Consider the following 25,705-nt stretch of genomic DNA (forward strand, 5'->3'; position numbering starts at 1 on the left):
AATTAAACAGATGTGCCCAAGTGCATGATTCACGTGGCATAGATAAGCACAATAAATTACAGTAACTTGATCTGAAAAAGCTTCGGTGATGGCTACCAACCTAGATGGCTTTAAAAGAGGATTAGAGAAATTCATGGAGGAGAAAGCCATCAATGGTTACTAGACTTGGTGGCTGGGCCTCCACAGCTGGAGGCAGCAATGCTTTTGAGTCCCAGTTGCTCAAAACCACAGGAGAGGAGAGGGCTCCTGGGGCTGAATCCTGCTTGCTGGTTTCCCACAGCATCTGGGCAGCTACTGTGAGAACAGTACGCTGGACTAGATGGGTCATTGGGTTGACTCAGCAGGATCTTCTTATGCTATTATGCCTGATGCGTCTGGGATTTTGGAAGTAAGATGGGGTGCTTCATATCAGCTCTGTACCACCTTCTGGCATGTCTTGATCATCTATTGTTGAGATGTGTGCTGCCTCCAAGTACAGATATTCCATTCAGTACCATGACCAATATCCTCCTTTCCATGACTTCATGTAGAAATGGAACCGGGAGAGAACTCAAAGGTCCCAGGCCCATGTAAAGTATGCACTTCAGTGGCTTCAATCCACCGAGTAAAAGGGGAGGTGCGCAGGCTGAGACCCTACCTGCCCGTGGACTGTCTCGCCAGAATGGTAGATGCTCTAGTTATCTCCCGCTTGGACTACTGCAATGCGCTCTACCTAGGGCTACCTTTGAAGGTGACCCGGAAATTACAACTAATCCAGAATGCGGCAGCTAGACTGGTGACTGGGAGCGGCTGCCGAGACCACATAACACTGGTCTTGAAAGACCTACATTGGCTCCCAGTATGTTTCTGAGCACAATTCCAAGTGTTGGTGTTGACTTTTAAAGCCCTAAACGGCCTCGGTCCAGTATAGCTGAAGGAGCGTCTCCACCCCCATCGTTCTGCCCAGATGCTGAGGTCCAGCACCAAGGGCCTTCTGGCAGTTCCCTCACTGCAAGAAGCCAAGTTACAGGGAACCAGGCAGAGGGCCTTCTCGGTAGTGGCGCCCGCCCTGTGGAACACCGTCCCATCAGATGTCAAAGAGATAAACAACTACCTGACATTCAGAATTCATCTGAAGGCAGCCCTGTTCAGGGAAGTTTTTAATGTGTGACATTTTAGTGTATTTTTGGTCTTTGTTGGAAGCCGCCCAGAGTGGCTGGGGAGACCCAGCCAGATGGGCGGGGTACAAATATATTATTATCATCATCATCATCATCATCATCATAATCATCATCATCATTATCATTCAGAACCATCATCTATTGTTGAGATGTGTGCTGCCTCCAAGTACAGATATTCCATTCAGTACCATGACCAATATCCTCCTTGCCATGACTTCATGTAGAAATGGAACTGGGAGAGGACGCAAAGGTCCCAGGCCCATGTAAAGTATGGACTTCAGTGGCTTTAATCCACTGAGTAAAAGGGGAGTCCATGCCTTTAAATCCACCAGCAAATCTTTTCTTCTGTCCTTCATCTTCCACCCCCAGTGAGTACAAGCGAATGCAGCTAAGTGGGAAGCTAAGGTTGCAACTATCCACTCTAGCATGTTGGGGACAAGACTCTTTCCAAAGCCAAGGCCAGCCCCACCATTAGGCAGAATGAGGCACCCACCTTGGGCAGCAGCAGTCCCCACTACTTTTCTCATGAGCCTTCTCCCTGGCTGTATCTAATGATGCCACTAGAGCATGTGCAAAGTGCATTTCTGTGCCCAGTGAGTAATGATCACTTCCTTCCACTACGTTCTACTCAGTGTACACCCACTGATGCTCGCTTGTTGCAGCCCTGAGCTGTCAACCCATCTTGCCTGGTTGCCTACTCCCAACACTCCACTGGGGGAAAAGCCCCATACTAAGTGATCGACCAGAGGCAGGCAGCCCAGGCCTTCCACTCCAGCAGTCCTCATAGGGGTGTGTGTGTCAGTCTGCTCTCGTGATGCATTCAGCTGCTGCATTGCAGCATTTGTAGGCAATGAGTTGGCTTCCGGTGGAAGAGCAAGAAAGATGGAGGAGAGAGAGATGGTTTGTACTCTCTAAAGTAGTCTACTGTCCATAGATGTGGTGGAAGGAGCTGTCCGGTCAACAGTGCTGAATGTTTTCCGCATGCAATGGGGCAAGGTCATCTCATCCTTTACTTGAGGCAGGACAAAGTCCTGGACCAGCCCTGTCTCTGATTGGAGACAGGAGCAAAAAATAAAAATTATTATTTTTCAAAGAGCTTGTTCCACATTTAATGATACTTTCCACCCCTTTGCAAGCCCCCTCCTGATTCATCACACCAGACTGGCCACCCGATGGCTATTGTGCCGTGCTTGTGGGTTTATCCCTTATAACTTTGGGTTGGCTGACATGGGGACAGAACGCTGGACCAGATGGTCCCTTCGTCCACTCCACCAGCCAGCCCCTTGCTATCTTCTTAACATTCATTCCTGATATTTATAAGATATTTATACACAGTGTGCAAACAAATCTCTTTTCTCGAGTGACTCAGTGGGGTGGAACAAAATAACACCCGCCAATTCCTCTGTGCGCACGAAAACAAACAAGTGTGAATCCATCATGCAGAAAGGCACAGATATATAGCACAAAGGTGCTGCGTTACTGTAGTTTTTTAATGATCAGCTAGAATTTAGATCGCCTACTACATATCTGATGCCAGAGACAATTTTTTTTGCTCCTGCATCCTGGGTTTTCTCCTCTGCTCTCAGGTTTGGTCCTAATGAGCAATTGAAAGACTACCGTCGTTTCCCCCCAGGGAAGACCACACACGAGTGGCCCATTTCTTGTTCCCTCAGTATCTCCTTCCCTCTCAGCTGACTGCACAGATCAGCCGTCAAAGCATTTCTCTTAATGACAAGCTCCCTTACTCCACTTTTAAGTCTTTCTCGCTCAACCAGAGAGAGAGGGGATCGTGCACAATAGGAGATGCTCTGGGAATCCAGATGCATTGGCATCTACAAATTCTTGACTATTATTTTTTTGGGGGGGTTGATTTTTGCTGCTTTTGCTGAATGTGTAACAACAGCTTCCTCCGTCTTAGCACCAGTTAATCCTTAATCCAGTGTCCTCTTTTTGGGGGCAGATGGTGATGGCTTTGAAGTGGGTCGGAGGCTGTTGCGTTCATTGTCTCATCCAGACAAGTCGCATTGGTGATTGTACTTGCCTCTTTGTCCTGTCCGGTTATCTGCATTCCCATAAAAAAGGGAAATGTTCTCTATTTGGGAATCCACATCATCTAACCTAAATATAGTGACACGGGTGGTGCTGTGGGTTAAACCACAGAGCCTAGGACTTGCCGATCAGAAGGTTGGTGGTTCAAATCCCCACGATGGGGTGAGCTCCCATTGCTCTGTCCCTGCTCCTGCCAACCTAGCAGTTCGAAAGCACGTCAAAGTGCAAGTAGATAAATAGGTACCGCTCCAGCGGGAAGGTAAACGGCGTTTCCGTGCGCTGCTCTGGTTCGCCAGAAGCGGCTTAGTCATGCTGGCCACATGACCCGGAAGCTGTACGCCGGCTCCCTCGGCCAATAAAGCGAGATGAGCGCCACAACCCCAGAGTCGGCCACGACTGGACCTAATGGTCAGGGGTCCCTTTACCTTCACTTTACCTAAATCACACTTAATGCATGAACCAAAACACAACTATCCTTTGAAATATTTGAAATTCTCAAATTTTATGATGCAATTCCACAACCACAATGTGAAAGGAGGAAAAAAACATCTTATGAGAAAGCATGCATACAATGGATTTATTTACAAGAAAGGAGATTCTAACTGAAAACCAGGAATATTTGTTTTTATTTTATTTTTTAGTAAGAGCTGTTCAACTGTGGGATGGTTTCCCTTGGAAGGTGGTGGGCTTTTTAAGCAGAGGTTGGGTGGTCATCTGTCATGTATGTTCTAGTTGACATTTGTGCACTGTATGGGTTGGACTAAATGACCTTCGGGTTCCCTTCCAACTTTACAATCCTATGGTTCTGTGGGGGGGGGGGGGATGTTTGCAAACTGATTCAAAAATGGGATGTATTGCATTTAAGTTGGGGGGGGAATCAGAAACTGGGAGGACCCAAAATCGATTCTTCTGTTTTATGTGAAACCTTGAATAGCTACTACCGGTCAGACTACCCTAAACTAGGTCAGCATAACATTCGTTCACTGAAATCCCAGATGCAACAGGCCAATGCAATGCTCTTTCCGGTCAACTTCTTTTTCACAGAAAATAGCTGCAAAATTTGGAGAACTGATTGGAAAAGCGAAAAGCTCAGATAACTGAAATCCACAGAGCCTTCCATCACTGCTCCAGAAGGGTCTTTAACAAGTCTTCCTTCTCAAAACTAAGGGGGTTCTGGAGGAGATGGCAAGCAGTAGGGCTAGAATCAAGCTCTATGGGTCTTTCTCTAGCTGGGTAAATTTGAAAGGCCCACCCAAACGGTAGCTGAACCTCAGATTCCCCATCCTCCATTAGCCACTGTGGCACACCAGCTCACAAAAGCAGTACTGGGATCGGCAGGAAACGTTCTGCAGTGATGATGAACTGCTAACCACCATCCGGTTCTGTGTAAGCACTTTTAAACTACAAGCAGAAGTCAAGGACAGAGGGGGTCTCCCTCTGGATTTGGACAGGGCACACACATTTACCTGCCAGGTCAAATGCCCTGCTAGAATGTGTCATAGAATCATAGAATCATAGAGTTGGAAGAGACCACAAGGGCCATCGAGTCCAACCCCCTGCCAAGCAGGAAACACCATCAGAGCACTCCTGACATATGGTTGTCAAGCCTCTGCTTAAAGACCTCCAAAGAAGGAGACTCCACCACACTCCTTGGCAGCAAATTCCACTGTTGAACAGCTCTTACTGTCAGGAAGTTCTTCCTAATGTTTAGGTGGAATCTTCTTTCTTGTAGTTTGGATCCATTGCTCCATGTCCGCTTCTCTGGAGCAGCAGAAAACAACCTTTCTCCCTCCTCTATGTGACATCCTTTTATATATTTCAACATGGCTATCATATCACCCCTTAACCTCCTCTTCTCCAGGCTAAACATGCCCAGCTCCCTTAGCCGTTCCTCATAAGGCATCGTTTCCAGGCCTTTGACCATTTTGGTTGCCCTCCTCTGGACACATTCCAGTTTGTCAGTGTCCTTCTTGAACTGTGGTGCCCAGAACTGGACACAGTACTCCAGGTGAGGTCTGACCAGAGCAGAGTACAGTGGCACTATTACTTCCCTTGATCTAAATGCTATACTCCTATTGATGCAGACCAGAATTGCATTGGCTTTTTTAGCTGCCGCGTCACACTGTTGGCTCATGTCAAGTTTGTGGTCAACCAAGACTCCTAGATCCTTTTCACATGTACTGCTCTCAAGCCAGGTGTCACCCATCTTGTATTTGTGCCTCTCATTTTTTTTTGCCCAAGTGCAATACTTTACATTTCTCCCTGTTAAAATTCATCGCCAGATTCCCACAGAGTATATAGGGGAATCCAGCGGCAGCTGTAGTTATTATGTCTGGGACTGGTAATCTCCCCTCTCTCTCTCACCCCAGATAATCTTCTGGGTGTTTAGTGAGCCATATGTTTTATTTTGATGGTGATATGGATTTCTAGGTGCCATGGAATGCTTTTGTTGTTAATTAAGGCTTCAGACTGAAAGCTGTAATATGAGCTTTCTCCCCCCCCACCGCCCAGCGGCTAATTGGCGGATGGTTCACTAATCTTGTCCTCTTCGCAAAGCTTTGGTTCAGTTAGAAGCCATTAGCTTTGGAAACACAGATGGGAGAAGGCCTGGTCAGCCTCTGCCAACACTCCCTCTCCTCCAGCTCTTTGCTAACACAATTTTTGCTTTCAAATCAACCAATTCTCATGTTCTCTACACAGGTCAGGAGTTCCTTTTGGTGTGATTGTGAAAACAGGATGCTTTGAAATGGAGAAGTCCCTCCGTGGACGATTCTCTCTGCCAGTCTCCATTTGCTTCCATGCCCGGGATAACTGGATCAATAGTCATCTCGTTGGTTTTTAAAGAGATAATTGAGTAATAGCTGCTAATCAGATTACAGATTCTCTCCCACCTTCCTGGCCTTCCAAGAACATCAGGGGAAACAAACAAAGCACAGCGTTTGTTTACTTATCTCCCATTGCATTTTTCTTAGGCTTCAACCCCCTTTCATGATGCAGGATCCATTGGTCTGGAGTGCTGGGGCTGGAGGACCTGAGTTCAAATCTTTACACAGCTCTTACTATCAGAAAGTTTTTCTTGATGTTTAGTCAGAATCCCCTTTCTTGTAACTTGAAACCATTGATTTGAGTCCTACCTTCCGCAGCAGGAGAAAACAAGCTTGTTCCCTCTTCCATGTGACAGCCCTTGAAATATTTGAAGATGGCCATCATATCTCCTCACAGCCTCCTCTTTCCCGGGCTAAACATAGCCAGCTGCTTCAACCGTTCCTCATAGGGCTTGGTTTCCAGACCCTTGATCGTCTTGGTTGCTCTCCTCTGCTCACATTCCAGCTTGCCAACATCCTTATTATTTTGATTTGTCTCCCTTATTATTTTGATTTGCTGCCATATCTGCATTGCACGGGTAACGGGGAGGTGGTCCTTGGGGTACCTTTCGAGTCTACATTTTTGTGGTTCTGTAACACGTACCTCGTGCTTTCAATTACCGCTGTGTTCCCTCCTAGCCTGGCCTCTCTACAACATTACAAAGATTATGAGGCCTCATGTCAAGGCTTGAAGGATTGGCTTCAACTACTCCCCTCCCTCCCGGTGAGCTCTTGAACCATGGACTGAGCTGGGTCTCTCACACCTCATTATCCACGTCCCTCCTTAGGCCTCCACATCACCCTGCAGGTAGATGTTCTGTGCTGAATATGATTAGGACTCACCTGCTCTCCACAGCTAGCTGATGTGATCAGATCCCTCCAGGGAGGTCATCTATCAATGTATTAGCCATCCTACCCACTATAATAATATCTCTCTCTCTCTCTCTCTCTCTCTCTCTCTCTCTCTCTCTCTTACACTCATGTGCATACAATAGATTCCCAAAGCCCATAACTGAATATGCACTGCACACTTAAAGCACTATGATATGCACTGGCCGTGGCTTGCCTCAAAGGATTCTGGGAGCTGTAGTATGTTAAGGGCGCTGAAAGTTGTCAGGAGGTTCCAATTTCTCCCACAGAGCTGCAATTCCCAAAGCCCTTTGACTTGCCAATCCCTTTCCCCAGGGAACTGTGAGAAGTGTAACTCTGTGAAGGGAGCAGGGGTCTTGTTATGTACTGAGTTGAATAGAATCCAAAAGGCAGCAGTCTGATTGGTCCTAGAATAATAGGATGCAGAATGCAGCAGTCTGATTGGCCCTAGAACAATAGGATCCAGAATGCTGCAGTCTGATTGGCCCTAGAACAATAGGATTCAGAATACAGCAGTCTGATTGGCCCTAGAACAATAGGATTCAGAATACAGCAGTCTGATTGGCCCTAGAACAATAGGATTCAGAATACAGAGGTCTGATTGGACCGCAGAAGCCACCCAATCCAACTCCAGGTGGAAGTGAATCAAAAACCTGATTGGCCTACAGGAGAATCCCATAATTAGCTAATCACGTGGGGCCCATTATGTAAATAATGTATATAAAGCAGACATTTCGGGGGAACTTCCATTCCTCACTACTATGAGCTGAATAAAGAGCATGAAATTCACACTTGATTCTTAGTACATTTCAGGTCTCCTAACAGCTTTTGGCACCCTCAACAAACTACATTTCCCAGGATTCTTTGGGGGAAGCTAGGACTGCTGCTTTAAATGTATTGTGTGGATCCAGATCTCTATTAAACCTTAAGCTTTCTGGGGGGAAAGGACCTGATCTTCTCCCTTCTGAAGTTAGATTCAATGCACCTTATATTGCATAAGAGCAACACAACTGCACAAACATATATTTCACTGTCTGTTTATAGAGGCCTGTCCTTCTTTTTGGAAGCTTTGTCTTCTAAATCTCTGCCCTTCAGCTGGAAGGGCCCATGCTGGGTGAGGGATTGTTTGCTAAACAGCTCTGTGAGGGGAACAGGGACAGGGTAGTCCTTGCCTAGGCTGGTTCTCATAATCTTTGCACATGCTGGTGTTCGTGAAATGGTTTTCTGGGAACTGCTCTGGTTTCCGAGAAGCTTATTGGGGAATCGGAGATAAGAAGTTCAAGAACAGAGGGCAAACTTCTCTCGATTGCATCTCCATTAGACATCTCTACCACTGTGCAGAACTGTGGAGTGTGCCTGGGGGTCTCTTCTGAAGCCAAATTAGAGCAGACTGCAGGGGTTCCACGATCGTGGGGTTCATCTCAAAGGCAAAATGCCCCTGGGTGGGATCATAAGGAAATGAAAAAGCTCAGATGCTGGGTCAGGGCAAAGGTCAATCTAATTGAGCATCCTAGTCAATCAGATTTCCCCATGGAAAACTCGCAAAAAGGATGTGAGCGCATCATCACTCTTCCTGCCTATCTCTAGCAATGGAGGCAGAGCATAGCCATAGTCTCATGTAGTCAGTGATAGCCCCGTCCTCCATGAAGAATGTGTCTGTTCCTCTTATGAAGGCATCTGAGGTGGTGGCCATCCTTTTGGATTAAGGCCGGGTTCTGAGGCTGCTTAGGCAAATAGCAGCAAGGGATAGAAAATTCAGGACAGAAACATGGAAAGTCGGTGTCATGGGCCTCATTCAAATTGTTGGGGAGGGGGAGCAGTTTTTCACAAAACCTACCAAGGATGAACTCGTGGGTCTCCTGTCAGCCCATTTGATGAGGACCTAAGTCACATGGGGAACCTGTGAGACTCAAGAGATTAACTGAGCATCCAAAATTTGCCCCACGATCCTCTGCAATGTGCAGAGCTCACTGGTAGATCATAGAATCTTAGAGCTGGAAGGGACCCAAAGGGTCATCTAGTCCAACCCCCTGCAATGCAGGAATCTCAGCTAAAGGATCCATGACAGATGGCCATCCAACCACTATTTGAAAACCTCTAAGGAAGGAGAGTCCGCCACCCCTCATAGGAGTCTGTTCTACTGCTGACAGCTCTTACTGTCAGAAAGTTTTGTGTGGCGAGTTCCCGCCCCCCCCCCCCACCGGTGGAAATAAAGACACATGACACAATTGTTAAGGTTAATGGGCTAAATAAGGCCACAACTTTATTGGTTACAGGTGATGAGTGGTATTGGCTTAGGCATTGGTCCTAACCGACTATATCTGACTTATCTGATCTAGAGCCCGTCCACTAGGAAGTCCGGGAAAGGTTAACCACCAGTAGGAGTCCTGCTGATGCACATCAACTAGGAACTCCCCCGGGGTCACCGCTAGGGGGTGTACCTTAGGTCCTCACCTCCTTAGGCTTTGGACAGGACCACACACCCCAGAATCCTTGATCGGACTACCCTTCAATATGTGGGGCAGGTGATGGCGCTTCCTCCCCTCTTCCATCTACAGAGCAATACCAATGCCTAACTGCCAATACAAAGAAAGTTGTGACGATTTGCTACGAGGTAGGCAAAAACCAAGTGGCTGATGCCAATTTGCCAAGTGGAAAAATTCCTACCAGGCCCCTCAATGGCGACCAACCAAGGTCCATAGCAAGGTCAAGGAATGAAAATCTTATAGGGCGGGAGGGTGGGGAAAGCAGGAACAGCTGGTAGGTGGCAAAAGAGGGAGATTCCCGGCCGCTCCTGCCTTAAATAGGGCAGGCCATGCCCCCAGAGCTAGCTGATTGGCTGGCGAAGGGGTGACACGGCCGGGGATTCCCCCAGTTACTGGGGGGTTGGGCATGACGCCCACAACCCCGCCTCCTCTGCAGGGCAGAAGTGGCTTTTCTGAATGTTTAGTCGGAATCTCCTTTCTTGTAACTTTGCACCTGCTTTGCACCCAGAAGGTGCCAGGTTCAATCCCCACCTTCTCCAGATGTTGCCCCCTGCCTGAAATCCCGGAGAGCCTCTGCCAATCGGTGTGGGCAGTAATGAGCTAATTGGACCAATGTTCTGACAGTTTCCTATGCATGATAGCATGGCAGGTGCTTAGGGGTGCCTTAGTGCTCAGCAGACCACGTGGAATTAGGAAAAGGTCCCCTGTAGCGCAAACAGCCTGTGGAAATTTTCCAGCATATTTGCAGGGAGAGAAATTGGGAGAAAGCTCCCCCCCACCCCCGCCAGAGGGAGGATAACCCTCCATGAATTTCACGATGGTGGAGCTCATCGTTAAAGTGGCAGGAGCACAGCTTAAGAACTTAAGAGCATAAGAAGAGGCTGCTGGATCAGGCCAACGGCCCATCTCGTCCCCCGTTCTCACATTGGCCAACCAGCTGCCCCAATGGGAAACCCACAATCAGGATTTGAACGCAAGAGCTGTCTTCCCTCCTGTGGTTTCCAGCAACCAGTATTTGGAAAAACTACTGCCTCCAACTGTACAGACAGAGCATTGCCATCATGGCAAGGAACCATCAATAGCCCTCTCCTCCATAAATCTGCCTAATCCTCTTCTAAAGCCATCTAAGTTAGTGACCATCACTGTCCCCCATGGGAGCAAGTTCCATAGTTTCCATAGCTTATTTCCTTTTCCCCCTAAACATGTTTTGAATGGCACTCCAGCCACCATTCTTCATCCTCCACAAAGTCTAGCAACGTGAGAAGAAAGTTAGGTCCATCACAAAATAAATGGAGGGAGGAAAAAGAAAAGGTCGGGAGAATGAAAGTCTTCTGATAGATTTCAGCTCAGCCCTGGTTCCCTGAAAGTAGGAAGTGTGAAAGCTGGCGCTATACATCATGGAAATGCAGTTCTGTGACAGCAGAGGCGGAAAAGCAAAACTCTGGGGGAAATGAAGGAGGTTTTCTGCATCTGCATCCATATGAGAGCTATGCAGCCCAGAACATGCCATGTGGGGAAGACTCTGTAGGACTTTGGAAGTCTCCCATTGGAGCTTGGAGAGTTCGGGAAGCAGCAGCAGCAGCAGCAGCAGAAGAAGAAGAAGAAGAGTTTGGATTTGATATCCTGCTTTATCACTACCCTAAGGAGTCTCAAAGCGGCTAACATTCTCCTTTCCCTTCCTCCCCCACAACAAACACTCTGTGAGGTGAGTGGGGCTGAGAGACTTCAAAGAAGTGTGACTAGCCCAAGGTCACCCAGCAGCTGCATGTGGAGGAGCGGAGACGCGAACCCAGTTCCCCAGGTTATGAGACTACCGCTCTTAACCACTACACCACACTGGCTCTCATCAAGAGAAACTTTGGCAATATGTCTTGGAAGGAACATTCTGCATGGCAAGCTATGCATGATGGTGATGAAGTTAAGAGTCCCATATAAGGAAGTTATTCTTTGGTGTACATTTCTTGAGATTCAGGATGTGCTATGATGATGATGATGATGATGATGATGATGATGATGATGATAATATAATAATAATAATAATTTATTATTTATGCCCCGCCCATCTAGCTGGGCTTCCCCTGCCACTCTGGGCGGCTTCTAACAAAATATTAAAATACAGTAATGCATCAAACATTAAAAGCTTCCCTAAACAGGGCTACCTTCAGATGTCTTCTAAATGCCTGGCAGTTGTTTTTCTCCTTGACATCTGGAGGGAGGGTGTTCCACAGGGTGGGTGCCACCACCGAGAAGGCCCCCTGCCTGGTTCCCTGTAACTTGGCTTCTCGCAGTGAGGGAACCGCCAGAAGGCCCTCGGCGCTGGACCTCAGTGTCTGGGTAGAACGATGGGGGTGGAGAACCCCTTTCCCTTCCCCGCCAAGAAATTAACCCCTTAGGGAAAGGTTAGGGATATTTAAGGGTGAAGGCCATGTCACACAGTCCAATTATTAGATGTGCTCTTGAACCACATTCTCACCCTGCAGTTAAGGCACTGTGAAGAGTCCTGGCATCCCCCAAAGAATTCTGGGAGCTGCCATTTGTTAAGGTGGCAAGAGCTGTGAAGAGATGCCATGTCCCCCTTACAGAACTACAATTCACAGAGTTCCCTATGAAGTGGGACTGACCGTTAAACTGTTCTGGGAATTGTAGCTCTTGGAGGGGAATAGGGATCTCCTAAAAATTACCAGCGTCCTTTAAGAATCTACAGCTCACAGGAGTCTTTGGTTGGGGACACGCCATGACAGTTCAAAGCTTCAAATGCCTGGTGTGAATGTGGGCCTGGTGGATTTGAAATGCGCACCCACAAATGTAATGTGCAAATAAGTCCAACAGGTATTTTCAAGACGAGCACATCTCCTGCTTAGCAGAAAAGCAGGGTTGGCTGCAAATTCCAAAGCTGAGCAGCAAAACTGAGCAGCAAAGTCCATTTCCCCACTGCGCACCTTGCAATTTTTTCTCTCCCTGCAGCATCTTTTCAATGTAGAATAGTTGTGGGTGTGTGGACAGCTGTGGCTGAGGGTGTGTGAGCATGGAAAGGCCGCGTGTGTGCCGGCGCGTGCCGGCTTGGGGTAGTGGGAGAGAGAGCAGCCGTCTGCTTGGTGCTGAGTTTCAGGTTGTTTTGACACCAAGAGTCTTCGTGAAAGTGCAGCATGGTGTTGTTGTTGTTGCTGCTGGTGGCGCAGAACGTGAGAGGTGTCCTGGTCAGCTGGAAGGCAGGTATATGCACACCAGTGAAGGTCTTCAGTTGGATTGAGTTTGGTAAGGAAGCAAGCCATCCCTTTTGGGGGAAATAAAGTGAAAATTGAGCATGCCAGCTGGTGATGCTATGGGCGCATGGAAGGGCTGTCCATGTGTATCACCGATGAGCATGTGGGGAGATTGTGGCCCATCTCCTCTGCTGTGACGTCCACTCCGTGTGAGTGATGGGGCAGTCATTGCAAAGAAGAGGAAGTCCTGAGCCATTGAGGCGAGTTCAGCCACAGAGGGCCATATAGGGAGAGCATTATGGATCAGAGGCTATTTGGGAGTGGGTGGGTGCATCTTTCAAAGGAGGGGGGGATCACGAGTCATGCCTCAGCAGGGGGGAAGTTTGGCACATGGGGTTGCGCTGATGAAGCCACGAGTGATGTCCCAGGTGTGTGGGAAGGCACTGGTATGTGTCACTGGAGGGGTGTCGTATGGGGAGGAGGGCCACGTGGGGGTTGGCTGCTGCTGCTGTCCTGGTTTTTTTTTTTTTATCTCTCTCTCTCTCTCCCTCTGGCAATTTGTTAGTGATGCCTGTTTTTCTTTTTCTCCCTCCTGTCTCTCCCTCTCTCTCCCTCTGTGTGTGTGCCTGTCTTTCTCTCCCTCCCTCTCTGCCTCTCTCTTGCTCTCTCCCTCTGCACTGGGCTCCCCTCCCCCTCCCTTCACAGACCCTCCTCCTCCTCCTCCTCCTCCTCCTCTTCGTCTCAGCTTGGCGCCTGGTCCTGGCGTGGCTGCCGAACAGTCCCGGTCGATCCTTTCCGAACTAAATGCCTGTGTGACAGAATCTCCACCTTCGCCATCTTAGCCCAGCTGAGTGCCGAAATGGTAAGTGTGCCTCACCGGCTGTGCGGCATCCAAAGAAATGAAGTCTTGGCATTTGTGTGTGTGTGTGTGTGTGTGTGTGTGTCGAGAAGGAGGCGGGGAGAGAGAGAGAGAGAGAGAGAGAGAGAGAGAGAGAGAGAGAGAGAGAGAGAGAGAGAAGCAAAGGGAATGGTCCAGCGGATGACATTTCAGTGTGACAGGCAGTGCCGTGCAAGGCTGGGTGTGCGCACTCGCGTGTGAGTCTCTCTGTCTGGGTGTGCATGGCAAGGCTATTGCATGTGTGTTTGCTTGTGCATGTGTGTGTGTGCGCGCACATTGCAATAAGCATCACCATTGTCAGAAAGCGACTGACATGTGTCTTTGAGAATCTGTGACCTAAATAACAACAATAAAATATCTGGTTCAAGATCATTGCAGCATTGAAATGTCACCATTGTCTTTAGCTGCCTGAAAACATCCTCCTTCTTTTTCTCCCCTCCATCAATGCTGGCTACTGGGTACCCCTAACTGACCCCCTTCCCCACTTATGTCACCTGCAGTTTTCGGCCGGTTGCCTGGACTGTTAGAGAGAGATGGGAGAGGCTTGATGAGCGAGTGAGTGAATGGGTTCTGGAGCGAGGAGATCTGTGACTTTGGATGCTTCTGAATCTCAGGCCTTCCACTATGGATTCATATAGTATTGTTGGTCGATCCTTTTCAGGAATCTTCCTGGCACCTTTTGCTCTTTCCCTGGCTCCTCAAACCCTCTGGGATGCCTCTTGGGGACATTCTTTTGTGATTTCGGAGCGTCACGGCAGCTTTGTCTCCAGTTACTTTGATGCCTTCTTAGCAGCGCCTCAAAATGGGGTCAAAAGGGTGTATTGGCACTTGTCAAAGGATTTGCCTCGCGTGCTCTTGCACAAGTAAAGAGGGAGAAGGTGATGGTGGCTTCTTTGTTATCAAAACTAGGCTGTCGTGGAGGAGGACCGCCTGGTCAGGGCATGAATTATTGGCGTTTATGAGTTTTGCTAGGACTTTGTAAAACAGGAAAGCAAGGAAAGATGCCTTTATTTGATTTGTTTTCTCTCAGGTCCAACCCCCTTTTTGCAGTCTTTCAGTTGACTTTCACCCTGTTCCGGGTCCCTAGGTGAACTGCTCCCATTGAGGACCAATCCCACGATGCTCTCGGTGACCATCATCTTGAGCTTCAGGTCTTGCGAGGCCCGTTGGGCCGTTCTCTCCTTCCTCCTCCCTCACTTTGCGAAGAGCGGCTCATTGCGGGAGAGGGAGGGGAAAATCTAAAAGGTAGTGAGGAGAGATGGGGGCGAGGGGAGGAGAGGGGGCACTGGGGAAGGCAGGTTTCCCGAGATGAAGGTTTGGTTTATTATTAGAAACACTAATGTATTTGGTCCACTAGTTGCCATGGAAACATCTGCACTGAAGTGGCTTTAAAGATACAGTGTTGTCTGTGCCTGCCTGAGTCCATGGCAGGCCCAAAGCCTAACCCCTTCCCAAAAGTCCGGGCCTTGCATTGTGGGATTAGGTGCTCTAGGAATTTAAGTTTTGAGGACAGCAGCATTTCTCGTGTTGTGTCTGTGCAGGAAACAATGGTGACCGTCTCGCTTCCTCCCCCAGTTTTTGCTCTGTAGCCAGGTGAGAAAAGTGAAAATGCTCTCCTTCACCTTAACTCAGCTTTTCTCAACCTGTGGGTCCCCAGATGTTGTTGGACTACAACTCCCATCACCCCTAGCTAGAAAGGCCAGAGCTCAGGGATGATGGGAGTTGTAGTCCAACAACATCTGGGGACCCACAGGTTGAGAACCACTGCCTTAACTGCTCCTCTCTATTTTTTCTCTTCTTGAATAGGTAGATAGCAATTGTAAGAGCAAGTTGGAGGTTTGTACAATTGAACCCAGATTCTCTGTCCTATACGGACAGTTTAAGACGTATGCTTTCGTTCTTCTTTACATTCCTTTGCCCCTTCTTCCACGGTAGCTGTGTTTGGACATGAGGCATCAGTCTTGCATGCTCCCCCTCCCCCCACTGTGAGAATATTGCAAACTTTTGCTTTTTGATTAACCACAAACCCTAGTTAGTCTCAACTATGGCCTGTTAAAACAAGCAAACGTCCAATTTGGGTTTATGAAACTGGCTTGCATCAACAAACCAAATTTCAGGGTCTGAATGTAACCCTAAACTGTGGCCAGTCAGTAAAAAAACCCCTCATAAATTGGATGTTGCCAAAGGTTTGGAGGACTTTGAAAAGTTTTGTGCTGTTTGGTGGGATTTTATCTCATATACAACAAATTGAGCCACCTAGAACTTCCTCTGCACAGTGCAGTGAGAAATTTGGCTTTCCTGATGCTCTTAAGTACTTAATATTACTCACTATACTGGGCTGCTTTTCAGTACTTCTATTATTCTTGTTGTATTGATTTGAATAAGAGAAAACAAACCATAGTTGAACTAAAGTTCAGGGTCGGGATGTAACACTAAACTTTGGTCAAACACTATTGGAAGTGAAAGTTTCTTATCTCCTTGTGGCTGTGTTTAAGAAGGAGAAAGTAGGCTGAACACATGAGCTAAGACTCACTGTAACTTGTTTCCATAGTTTATTCTTATACTGTATCTGAATGCAGTCTAGAACTCCTCTTTCAGTACATCTTAGAATTGCATCTATTCCCATTTCAGAAGTTTTAGTTCAGCACAGGACCTCACAAACTCTCCCAAATCCATGCCATCTATTCTCCCTTTGGTCATCCGCTTCACTTACCCACTTTACCCAAAACAACTAAGCACATCTCAAAGGTGGACATATTAAGAGTCTCTTGACCAAAGAACAACATCCCATTAGGAATCACACTGAGAAGTCCCTGGAGAAGGGCATCTTTCTCTAATGCAGGTGCGGGATTGATTCACGCATTATGTATTTTATAGGTATTCTCTTAAAACAGTTATTGGAAGTTCAAACTTGCAAACGTCGCATGTGAAGAGGAAGTATGCGCAAGTTTTGTTGGCAGCCATGTCCATCACATGTGTTCATACATAGATGCACTTTCTTGGGAAGAGTGGATGGCCACATGTCAGGGCTACTTTAGTTGTGATTCCTGTATTACAGGGGGTTGGACTCGATGACCCTTGGGGTCTACAATAATCTACAATTTTGTGATTCTGTCAGTGTGACCCTGTTGTTCTTGCTTGATCTCTTAGCAGCTTTTGATGCCCTCAACCAGGGCGTCCTGACAGGCTGTCTCTGTGGCTTGGAACTGAGGGCCACGGTAGTTCTGTGGTTCTGCTCCTACATTCAGGGTCAGTTCAAGGGAGAGCGTTGGATCGGTGTAGCTAGACACCCTGGCTGTTAATAATAATAATAATATAATAATTTATTATTTATACCCTGCCCATCTGGCTGAGTTTCCACAGCCACTCTGGGTAGCTTCCAATTGAATGTTAAAAAGAATACAGCATTAAATATTAAAAACTTCCCTAAACGGGGCTGCCTTCAGATGTCTTTTAAAGATAATATAGCTGCTTATTTCCTTCACATCTGAAGGGAGGGCGTTCCACAGGGCGGGCGCCACCACTGAGAAGGCCCTCTGTTTGGTTCCTTGTAACCTCACTTCTCGCAGTGAAGGAACTGCCAGAAGGCCCTCGGCACTGGACCTCAGTGTCTGGGATGAACGATGGGGGTGGAGACACACCTTCAGGTATACAGGACTGAGGCCGTTTAGGGCTTTAAAGTTCAGCACCGACACGTTGAATTGTGCTTGGAAATGTACTGGGATCCAATGCAGATCTCTCAGGACAGGTGTTTTGTGGTCCCAGTGGCCACTCCCAGTCACCAGTCTAGCTGCCGCATTCTGGATTAATTGCAGTTTCCGGGTCACCTTCAAAGGTAGCCCCACGTAGAGCTCATTGCAGTAGTCCAAGTGGGAGATAACCAGAGCATGCATCACTCTGGCGAGACAGTCTGCAGGCAGGTAGGGTCTCAGCCTGCGTACCAGGTGGAGCTGATAGACAGCCGCCCTGGACACAGAATTAACCTGTGCCCCATGGACAGCTGTGAGTCCAAAATGACTCCCAGGCTGTGCACCTGGTCCTTCAAGGGCACAGTTACCCCATTCAGGACCAGGGAGTCCCCCACACCCACCCACACCCTGTCCCCCCAAAACAGTACTTCTGTCTTGTCAGGATTCAACCTCAATCTGTTAGCCACCATCCATCCTCCAACTGCCTCCAGGCACTCACACAGGACCTTCACCACCTTCACTGGTGTTGAGTTGTGTGATGCCTCAGAGTTCCATTCTGTCTCCAGCACTGCATATGTAGCCATTGGGTGTGACCATTAGAAGATTGAGATTATGGTGTCATTCATATGGTTTGGGAACCCTCGCTCCATCTCTCTGTTACACCTGAATTAGCTGTGGACATTCAAGTGCCAACGTGGTGCCTGGACACAGCAGTGGGATTTTTGAGGGTCAAAAAGTTGAAGCTGAATTTTAACTGGTTGGAGGCTCTGTGGGTGCTTTGTTCCTGGGATTGGGTATTCTGTCTGTTGTGTTCTCCCTTAAGTCACAGGTATATATAGTCTAGGTGTGTTCCTTGTACCAGCCGTGGAGGCAGCGATGGCCACAAACTTGGATGGCTTTCAAAGAGGATTGGACAAATTCATGGAGGTGGAGAGGGCTCTCAGTGGCTACTAGCCATAATGGCTAGTTTCTGCTTCCATGATCAAAGGCAGCAATGCTTCTCAGTAGCAGTTGCTCGAAGCCACGGGAAAAGAGAGTGCTATGGTGTTTGAATCCTGCTTGCGGGTTTCTCATAGACATCTGATTGATCCCTGTGCTGGAAAGCTCAAAACCTGGCTACTGTAAATGGACTCTCTGCGGGACTGCCCTTACAGTTGGTCTCAAAGATGCAGCTTGTGCAAAAAGGAAGCATTTAAGTTCCTAAACGGGGTAGCCTCCCTTGAAGTGTAACACCTTCGCTGAAAGAGCAGCACCAGCTTTCCATTAGCTTCCAGACCGAGTTCAAGGTTTTGTTGTTTAAAAGCCCTAAATAGCTTGGGACCTGGTTATATGAAGAAATGCCTTCAACCAGTTATTAAGGTCGCAAAATAAGGCCCTATTGATCGTGTTGCAGGCTGTGGAAGTCCAGCCCAGGGGCAAGACCCTTCTCTGTTGTGGAATCCAGTTTATGGAACCATCTTGCCCTGGGAATAAGGCAGGCACCTACCTTGTTGAGTTTTCAGTGAGTCCTGAAAATACATTACACACCAACCCTGAATGTTGGGTATTCCCGATACTGCGCCTTTTTATGGATTGGTTTTAATTTGCACTTATTGCCATCTGTTTTAAATTTGTTTCTTGGTTTGCCTTTTATGGCTGTCAACTACCACAGGGTTGATATGGGAGACGGTGTAGAAATATTTTAATAATGCATACATTCATTGGGGAGGTAGCATTGCTTGTGGATCTCAGTTGCTTGTGGCATTTTGAGGAGACTGGCAGATACAGTAGGTTCCATGTCAAAACGCGAGTGATTTCTGGTTATTTTGGACAAGTGTGTGTGTGCCTTCCTTGATGAGTTTGGCTATCAAACCGATTTTTTAAAAAGGGGGGAGGGGTTATTTTTATTTTTATTTTATTTGGGGAGTCAAATAATGGTCAAATCTTTTTGTCGGCCAGTTTCGCAGCAACAGAACAGCAATAAAGACACTTTAATATTCACAAAGTGAGCTCCATTATTAAAAACGATGGAAGTTAATTTGCTGTTAGGAACGAGGGAACTAATTTAATGGAACTAATAACTCTGTGCAAGCGTGAGAGCAAGGCAGTCAGTATTCTAGTCCTCATTCATTTGCTCTTTGGGTTTGACAGTAAGCATATTGTATCCAGTTGCATTTTCGTTTTTAAGGGGTGTCCCATTTCCCACAAAACAATGCACTATATAGAGAAAAATCATTGTTTCAGCTGTTTCCTCCTCTGGCTAGTCATCTCCTGCCAACCCATTGCCCCATTGCCCCACCATCTCCAACCACTATCCTTGAAATGCAACTTGACTCAAGCCATGACTTTACTGTACATTCAGAGCCCTCCTTGTACCTTATCTGGAGTTGTCTGTCAGTGTTAGGCTCCCTCTTAACTGGTTCTTAACAGTTTTGTGGTCAGGCCACAAAACTGGCTTCACAAAATACTGGCTTCACCGGTAATGTGTTTTACAGAATTTCTTCCAAGGAGAAAACCTATGCTGGGTCAGTTCATCACAAGTCAGGAGCAAAGTTTGCCCCATTCTGTTTCCGTGTGGATTTTTAAAGAAAAAACCCCATACCCTTTAGAGTTTCGTGTATATACTTTACATAAACTGCTTACAGAGTTTTGTCAGTTCAGTAGTATATAAATCATGTCAAATGGAAAATAAATATATATGCTTGGAAGTTTTTGAGGTGAAAAAACCCACTTGTGAGGTTGTCCAAAGCAGTGCTTTTTTTCTTTTAAAAAAATGTTTAAGGGTGCTACTCTCATTTTGACTCAAGAAAATTGCCATTTTATACTTCAAATCGGGGAAAATAAATACAGTAAATGAACAAAAGTATAAAGATGCACAAAATGTTTAGGGGTATGCGTACCCCTGCATCCCCCCAGAAAAAAGCACTGGTCCAAAGTATTCCCAACTAACCAAGAGTGGCAAACTACTGCATGGAGCTCCCATTACCACAGATGTTGAAATCAATATAGGAAGTCCTCCCTGGTAGTTATTCATAGAATCATTTGTTGTTGTTGTTTTTAGTCGTGTCCGACTCTTCATAACCCCATGGACCAGAGCACGCCAGGCACTCCTGTCTTCCACTGCCTCCCACAGTTTGGTCAAACTCATGCTGGTAGCTTCAAGAACACTGTCCAACCATCTCATCCTCTGTCGTCCCCTTCTCCTTGTGCCCTCCATATTTCCCAGCATCTTCTGGGAGCCTTCTCTTCTCATAAGGTGGCCAAAGTCTTGGAGCCTCAGCTTCAGGATCTGTCCCTCCAGGGAGCACTCAGGGCTGATTTCCTTCAGAATGGAGAGGTTTGATCTTCTTGCAGTCCATGGGACTCTCAAGAGTCTCCTCCAACACCATAGTTCAAAAGCATCAATTCTTCAGCGATCAGCCTTCTTGATGGTCCAGCTCCCACTTCCATACATCACTACTGGGAAAACCATAGCTTTAACTATACGGACCTTTGTTGGCAAGGTGATGTCTCTGCTTTTTAAGATGCTGTCTAGGTTTGTCATTGCTTTCCTCCCAAGAAGCAGGTGTCTTTTAATTTCGTGACTGCTGTCACCATCTGCAGTGATCATGGAGCCCAAGAAAGTAAAATCTCTCACTGCCTCCATTTCTTCCCCTTCTATTTGCATAGAATTGTAGGACATCTAGTCCAGTCCCCTGCAAAGCAGAAATATTTTGCCCAGCTTGGTACTTGGACCCATAACCCTGAGATTAAAAGCCTCCTGCTCTACCAGCTGAGCTATTCCTCCTCATTATTGTTATGTTTGTACCCTGCTCTTCAGCCAAAAAAGTTCTCTGAGTAGCTTACATACAATCACTAAAAACAAGACAGTCCCTGCCTGCGGGCTTACGATCTGAAAACCACAACACACAAGGGAAAAGGGATGGGGTAAATAAATAAATTTTTCAGGCACCAATTCTTAAACAGTTGTTCTTATGATGACCAGCTTGCACCGTTCATGGGTAGGGGTTGCCAGAACAAGCTGGCCTTTCAGCAGAGCTGATGGAATGAGCTCTGCTTTCCATCTCTCCCAATGGTGGAATGGGTCTTGGTCATTTTAGATATTTTACGTAGTTTTTTTCAAAAAGTGGTTTTTTATTAGTTTTCCAATATATCCTCAATAATAGCCACATCATAGCAATAACAGGGACACAGGTGGCACTGTGGGTTAAACCACAGAGCCTAGGGCTTGCCGATCAGAAGGTTGGAGGTTTGAATCCCTATGACGGGGTGAGCTCCCATTGCTCGGTCCGTCTCCTGCCAACCTAGCAGTTCAAAAGCACATCAAAGTGCAAGTAGATAAATAGGTACCGTTCCGGCGGAGAGGTAAACAGTGTTTCCGTGCGCTGCTCTGGTTTGCCAGAAGCAGCTTTGTCATGCTGGCCACATGACCCGGAAGCTGTATGCCGGCTCCCTTGGCCAATAAAGCGAGATGAGCACCGCAACCCCAGAGTCGTCCACGACTGGACCTAATGGTCAGGGGTACCTTTACCTATAGCAATAAAAATTATTTTATGTACATGTTTACATATTTTATGTTCCGTTTCCTTTGTGCCCATTGCCACACAAACTATACAAAATGTATGTAAACATGTACATTTCCCTGTAAGAGTGGTTCCACCTCATCAAGACCCATCGCTCCGAGCAGGGACTTGCTATATTGATTTCAACACTCATGGCACTGTCGGGAGCCCTCTGTACTAGCTAGCTGCTCTTAGGATGCTGAAACTGCCCTCCTCTTTCTTTGGTTATCTATAGTTTATCAAGGTTTTTACAGTACTGCAATAAAACAGCGCAGTTCCTTCGTCCCACCTAGCTCCCTTGTCTCCATCTGCTTTCAAACCCTTTTTAGTTACAGCACTTTCATTTTATTTATTTAATAATCACCTACCACACACATCCCAAGGTGATGAGTGCAAAATGCAATAAGAGACAGCTAAAAAAAGGGGCATTTTAAAACAATACAGAAAATAGCAGCAGATTTTTTTAAAAACCAGAATGCCAAGTAGACACCCACGATAGAGACCTCGTCATCCAGAGAAGAAGGCTTGTTGGAACAAAAAATGTCTCCAGCTGTTCCCAGGAAGTGGGCGCATGTATTATCTCGAATGCTGTTCCACAGAACAGGGCAGCCAGACTAAAAGTCCTGCTCCATGTTGCCGTGGAAAGGGCTTCGAAGACCTTTGCAACTTGTAGGAGAAGATGACCCATAGACGGAGGTGATGTACTGAGTATATAGTGAATAAGATGGTCTCTCGAGTACATTTCTGATGTTCAGTTGTTCGTTGTGTTATGCAGAGCAGGTTCACCTGCTCAGATAAAGATTAGGGGAACTGCTGTGTCGGGGTCCCATTTTAACAACTGTTAAGTTAGAGAAGTTTACATTTCTGCATTGTGCCACCCGCTTCTTCTAGCTGTGGGTACGGCTCGGTTCTAGAGTTCTGGAAATGTGCTCCAAAATCCCTTGGAAGTTTGACTTATCGTGTAGTTTGTGGAGCAGAATTATGGAGCAGGAGGTCTTGTATCTAATTTCCCACACTTGGTGTGACCGAGGCTTTCCAGTGCTAGAATGATTCATTTTGAAATGAGACCGGTAGCTTTCAGACCACCTTGTATGAAAATCCATAAGAGACAGGGAATCTGGCAATGCTCAGAACCTGGGGTGAGCCTATACCCTAGTTCCCATATTGGAGTGGGCAGGTTGAATCAGGTGTGTCTGCTTCAGAATCATGGCATGCTGGATTCATCCTCCATCCCTAATCCTATGTAAGGTGGTTGGATCTGTATTTGGTCAAGGTTGCCATCATGGAGCAGAGATCTGAATCCAGTCTTCCCTAATTCAGCCAACACTCTTCTAGTCACCTCCCATTGGTTTAACAGTACTTGAAAGACTTTGCTGGAAATTTGTTTGTCATTCTCAGCAACAACAGCAACAATATTACCTTGGCAGTTGTAATGATGTAAAGCAGATCCATTATACAGTGGTACCTCGGGATACGAACGGGATCCGTTCCAGAGCCCCATTCGCATCCTGAAGTGAACGTAACCTGTGTCTGCGCATCTGCACATGCACGGGTCACGTTTTGGCACTTCTGCGCATGCGCATGATGTCATTTTGACGATCTGCGAATGCGCGCGTGGCGAAACCCAGAAGTAACGCGTTCCATTACTTCCGGGTCGCCACGGAGCGCAACCCGAATTTACCTAACCCGAAGTGTATTCATCCCAAGGTATGACTGTACTGGACCAATGTGGGGATTTGTTTATTTCTTGGTGAAGTTGTATGATTGCTATGAAAGCCCTCGTTGCTCCAGTTTATTTAACACATTGTAAGAGCTGCATAGCAATAAATAGCTTTTAGAGTAATAAGAGTATTTTGCACAATGTCATTTATTACATACTGTGTTTTTTTTAATCAATCATTTTTGGTTGGAGCTTGGATTCTTCTTGTTATTATTTTTTATAAAAATAGAATGCTAGGTCAGTATAAGTGTGGATAATATTCAGAACAGGCCCTGAAAAAGCTCAATATTTTGTTTTAAAATTACATTATTCAGAAAAAAGGACAATGCAATTGTTGTAGATACCACTGTGCAAAACCCTCTAGCAGAATCCAGGGATTTTCCAGATTCATTGCTCAGAATATTTGGCAACCGCAGAAACTCTGCAGCAGCCTTCGCTAAGCTGGTACCCTCCAGGTATCTTGGGCTACAACTCACATCACTCCCAGCCCTAGCACTTGATTGGCAAAGGCTGCTCTACAGAATGTCTCAGATAATTTCCTGCCCAAAATTGGATGGACACCCAGATCTAAGGCACCATCCTTGTCTTTCATCGAGACACAAATCAGCGAGATAGACATTTCCATTCTTCACCCCTTGACTGGCTAGCACAACAGTTTCCAGATCTAGCTGCTGATGGAAACTAAATCACGTAGGATGTGGGTTTGGGATAACCGCAGACAACAGAACTACAACGGCGACTTCAAAAACCTAACCTTCCAGAGTCTCTAAATATTGCTGCAACCCAGCATTCATTTTCTAAGTGCAGTTGTGCCGAATAAGCAAAACTCCAAGGGACATCTCCAAGGTTTACTGCCAGTGTCCTCAGCTGATATTTCATCTGCCATCAAAATGATCTTCTTCTTCTGTATCGTTGCTGCGGTCTTCATGAGTCAAAGTTTACTATTTGTTATAAAGCATGGGAAACAGGTGAAAGTTGTGTTGTGATTGCAATAGATCACCTGACTGGTGATTCAAGCTGGCCAAAGAAGCACTTCAGAAGGGAAGAGGGTGGGAATCATGTATTTGACCTGTTACCACTTATCATGATGGGTGAGCTTATGATATACCGTATTTCTCTCTCCATAAGACACACCTGACCATAAGACGCACCTAGTTTTTAGAGGGGGAATGCAAGAAGAAAAAAAATTCTTTAAAGGGAGCGCTGAGCAGAGCCTGTATGTATCCCAGGCCATGCTCAGTGCTCCCTTTCACAAGCCACGTGGAGCGTGTGTACGGTGCTTGCAGGCTTTTCCCCAAGGAGGGAGAGGGCAGCCCATCACACTGATGTGTGGTATTTTAGTGTATTTTTGGTCTCTGTGGAAGCCACCCAGAGTGGCTGGGGAAACCCAGCCAGATGGGCAGGGTACAAATAATATATTATTATTATTATTATTATTATTATTATTATTATTATTATTATTACTATTACTATTCTCCCTCCTCAGGGAAAAGCCCCCAAGAGCCACACACACACTCCGCCTGGCTCTTTAAAGGGAGCGCGGCTCTTGGGGGCATTTCCGGGAGGTGGGGGAAGGGACTGAGGGGCTAAGCCAGAAGCTAGAACAGCAAGAGCTGTGCAGCGATCCCTCTCGCTGTTCTGGCGTAGCCGCGTGAAGCCTCCTCAGGGCAGCGGGATGAAGGCTCCCCGTGCCCTGAAGAGGCTTCGCGCGGCTAAGCCAGAAGCTAGAACAACCAGAGGGAGTGCTGCACAGCGATCCCTCTCACTGTTCTGGCTTCTGGGATAGCTGCACAGCCTGCATTCATTCCATAAGACGCACACACATTTCCCCTTACTTTTTAGGAGGGAAAAAGTGTGTCTTATAGAGCAAAAAATACGGTAAGCCAGGGACAGGGGGTCTGTGGTCCTACAGATGTTGTTGAACTATATCTCCCATCATCCCTGGCCATTGGCCATGCTGGTTGGGGTTGATGGGAGTTGGATCCCCACAGAATCTAGGCTCCCCACTCTTTCTGTAAGTAGTTAGGTTTTTAAGATCATTCTTAGTCAATTCTTGGGGGGGGGGGGAATTCAGGCTGCCTCTGAGCTTATCCTCATGAGAGATGGAGGGGGAGAGGCCTGTAAGGATTGGGTGAAATGGCCTCTCCAGAAGAGGAAACATCCTGAATTGCTTCAGAGCATGCTCACACCTGTCCATTGCTGCTAGAGAGACTGGGAAATGTATT

The 25,705-nt window shown here is 46.8% G+C and overlaps 1 protein-coding gene across 8 annotated transcripts in view; it reads left to right on the forward strand.

Annotated features, from left to right (window-relative positions):
• The window catches only part of ADGRB1 (adhesion G protein-coupled receptor B1), a 390,585-nt gene that overhangs the window by 265,591 nt on the left and 99,289 nt on the right, over positions 1-25,705 (forward strand). For all 8 annotated transcript variants that reach the window (XM_083621823.1, XM_083621822.1, XM_083621821.1 and 5 more), the window contains exon 18: positions 13,338-13,494. In XM_083621823.1, coding sequence (XP_083477949.1) covers positions 13,338-13,494 — 157 coding nt within the window. The remainder of the gene's footprint in view (positions 1-13,337; positions 13,495-25,705) is intronic.

The sequence above is a fragment of the Podarcis filfolensis genome (assembly GCF_964270895.1).
Source record: "Podarcis filfolensis genome assembly, chromosome: 7".
Classification (NCBI taxonomy): domain Eukaryota; kingdom Metazoa; phylum Chordata; class Lepidosauria; order Squamata; family Lacertidae; genus Podarcis; species Podarcis filfolensis.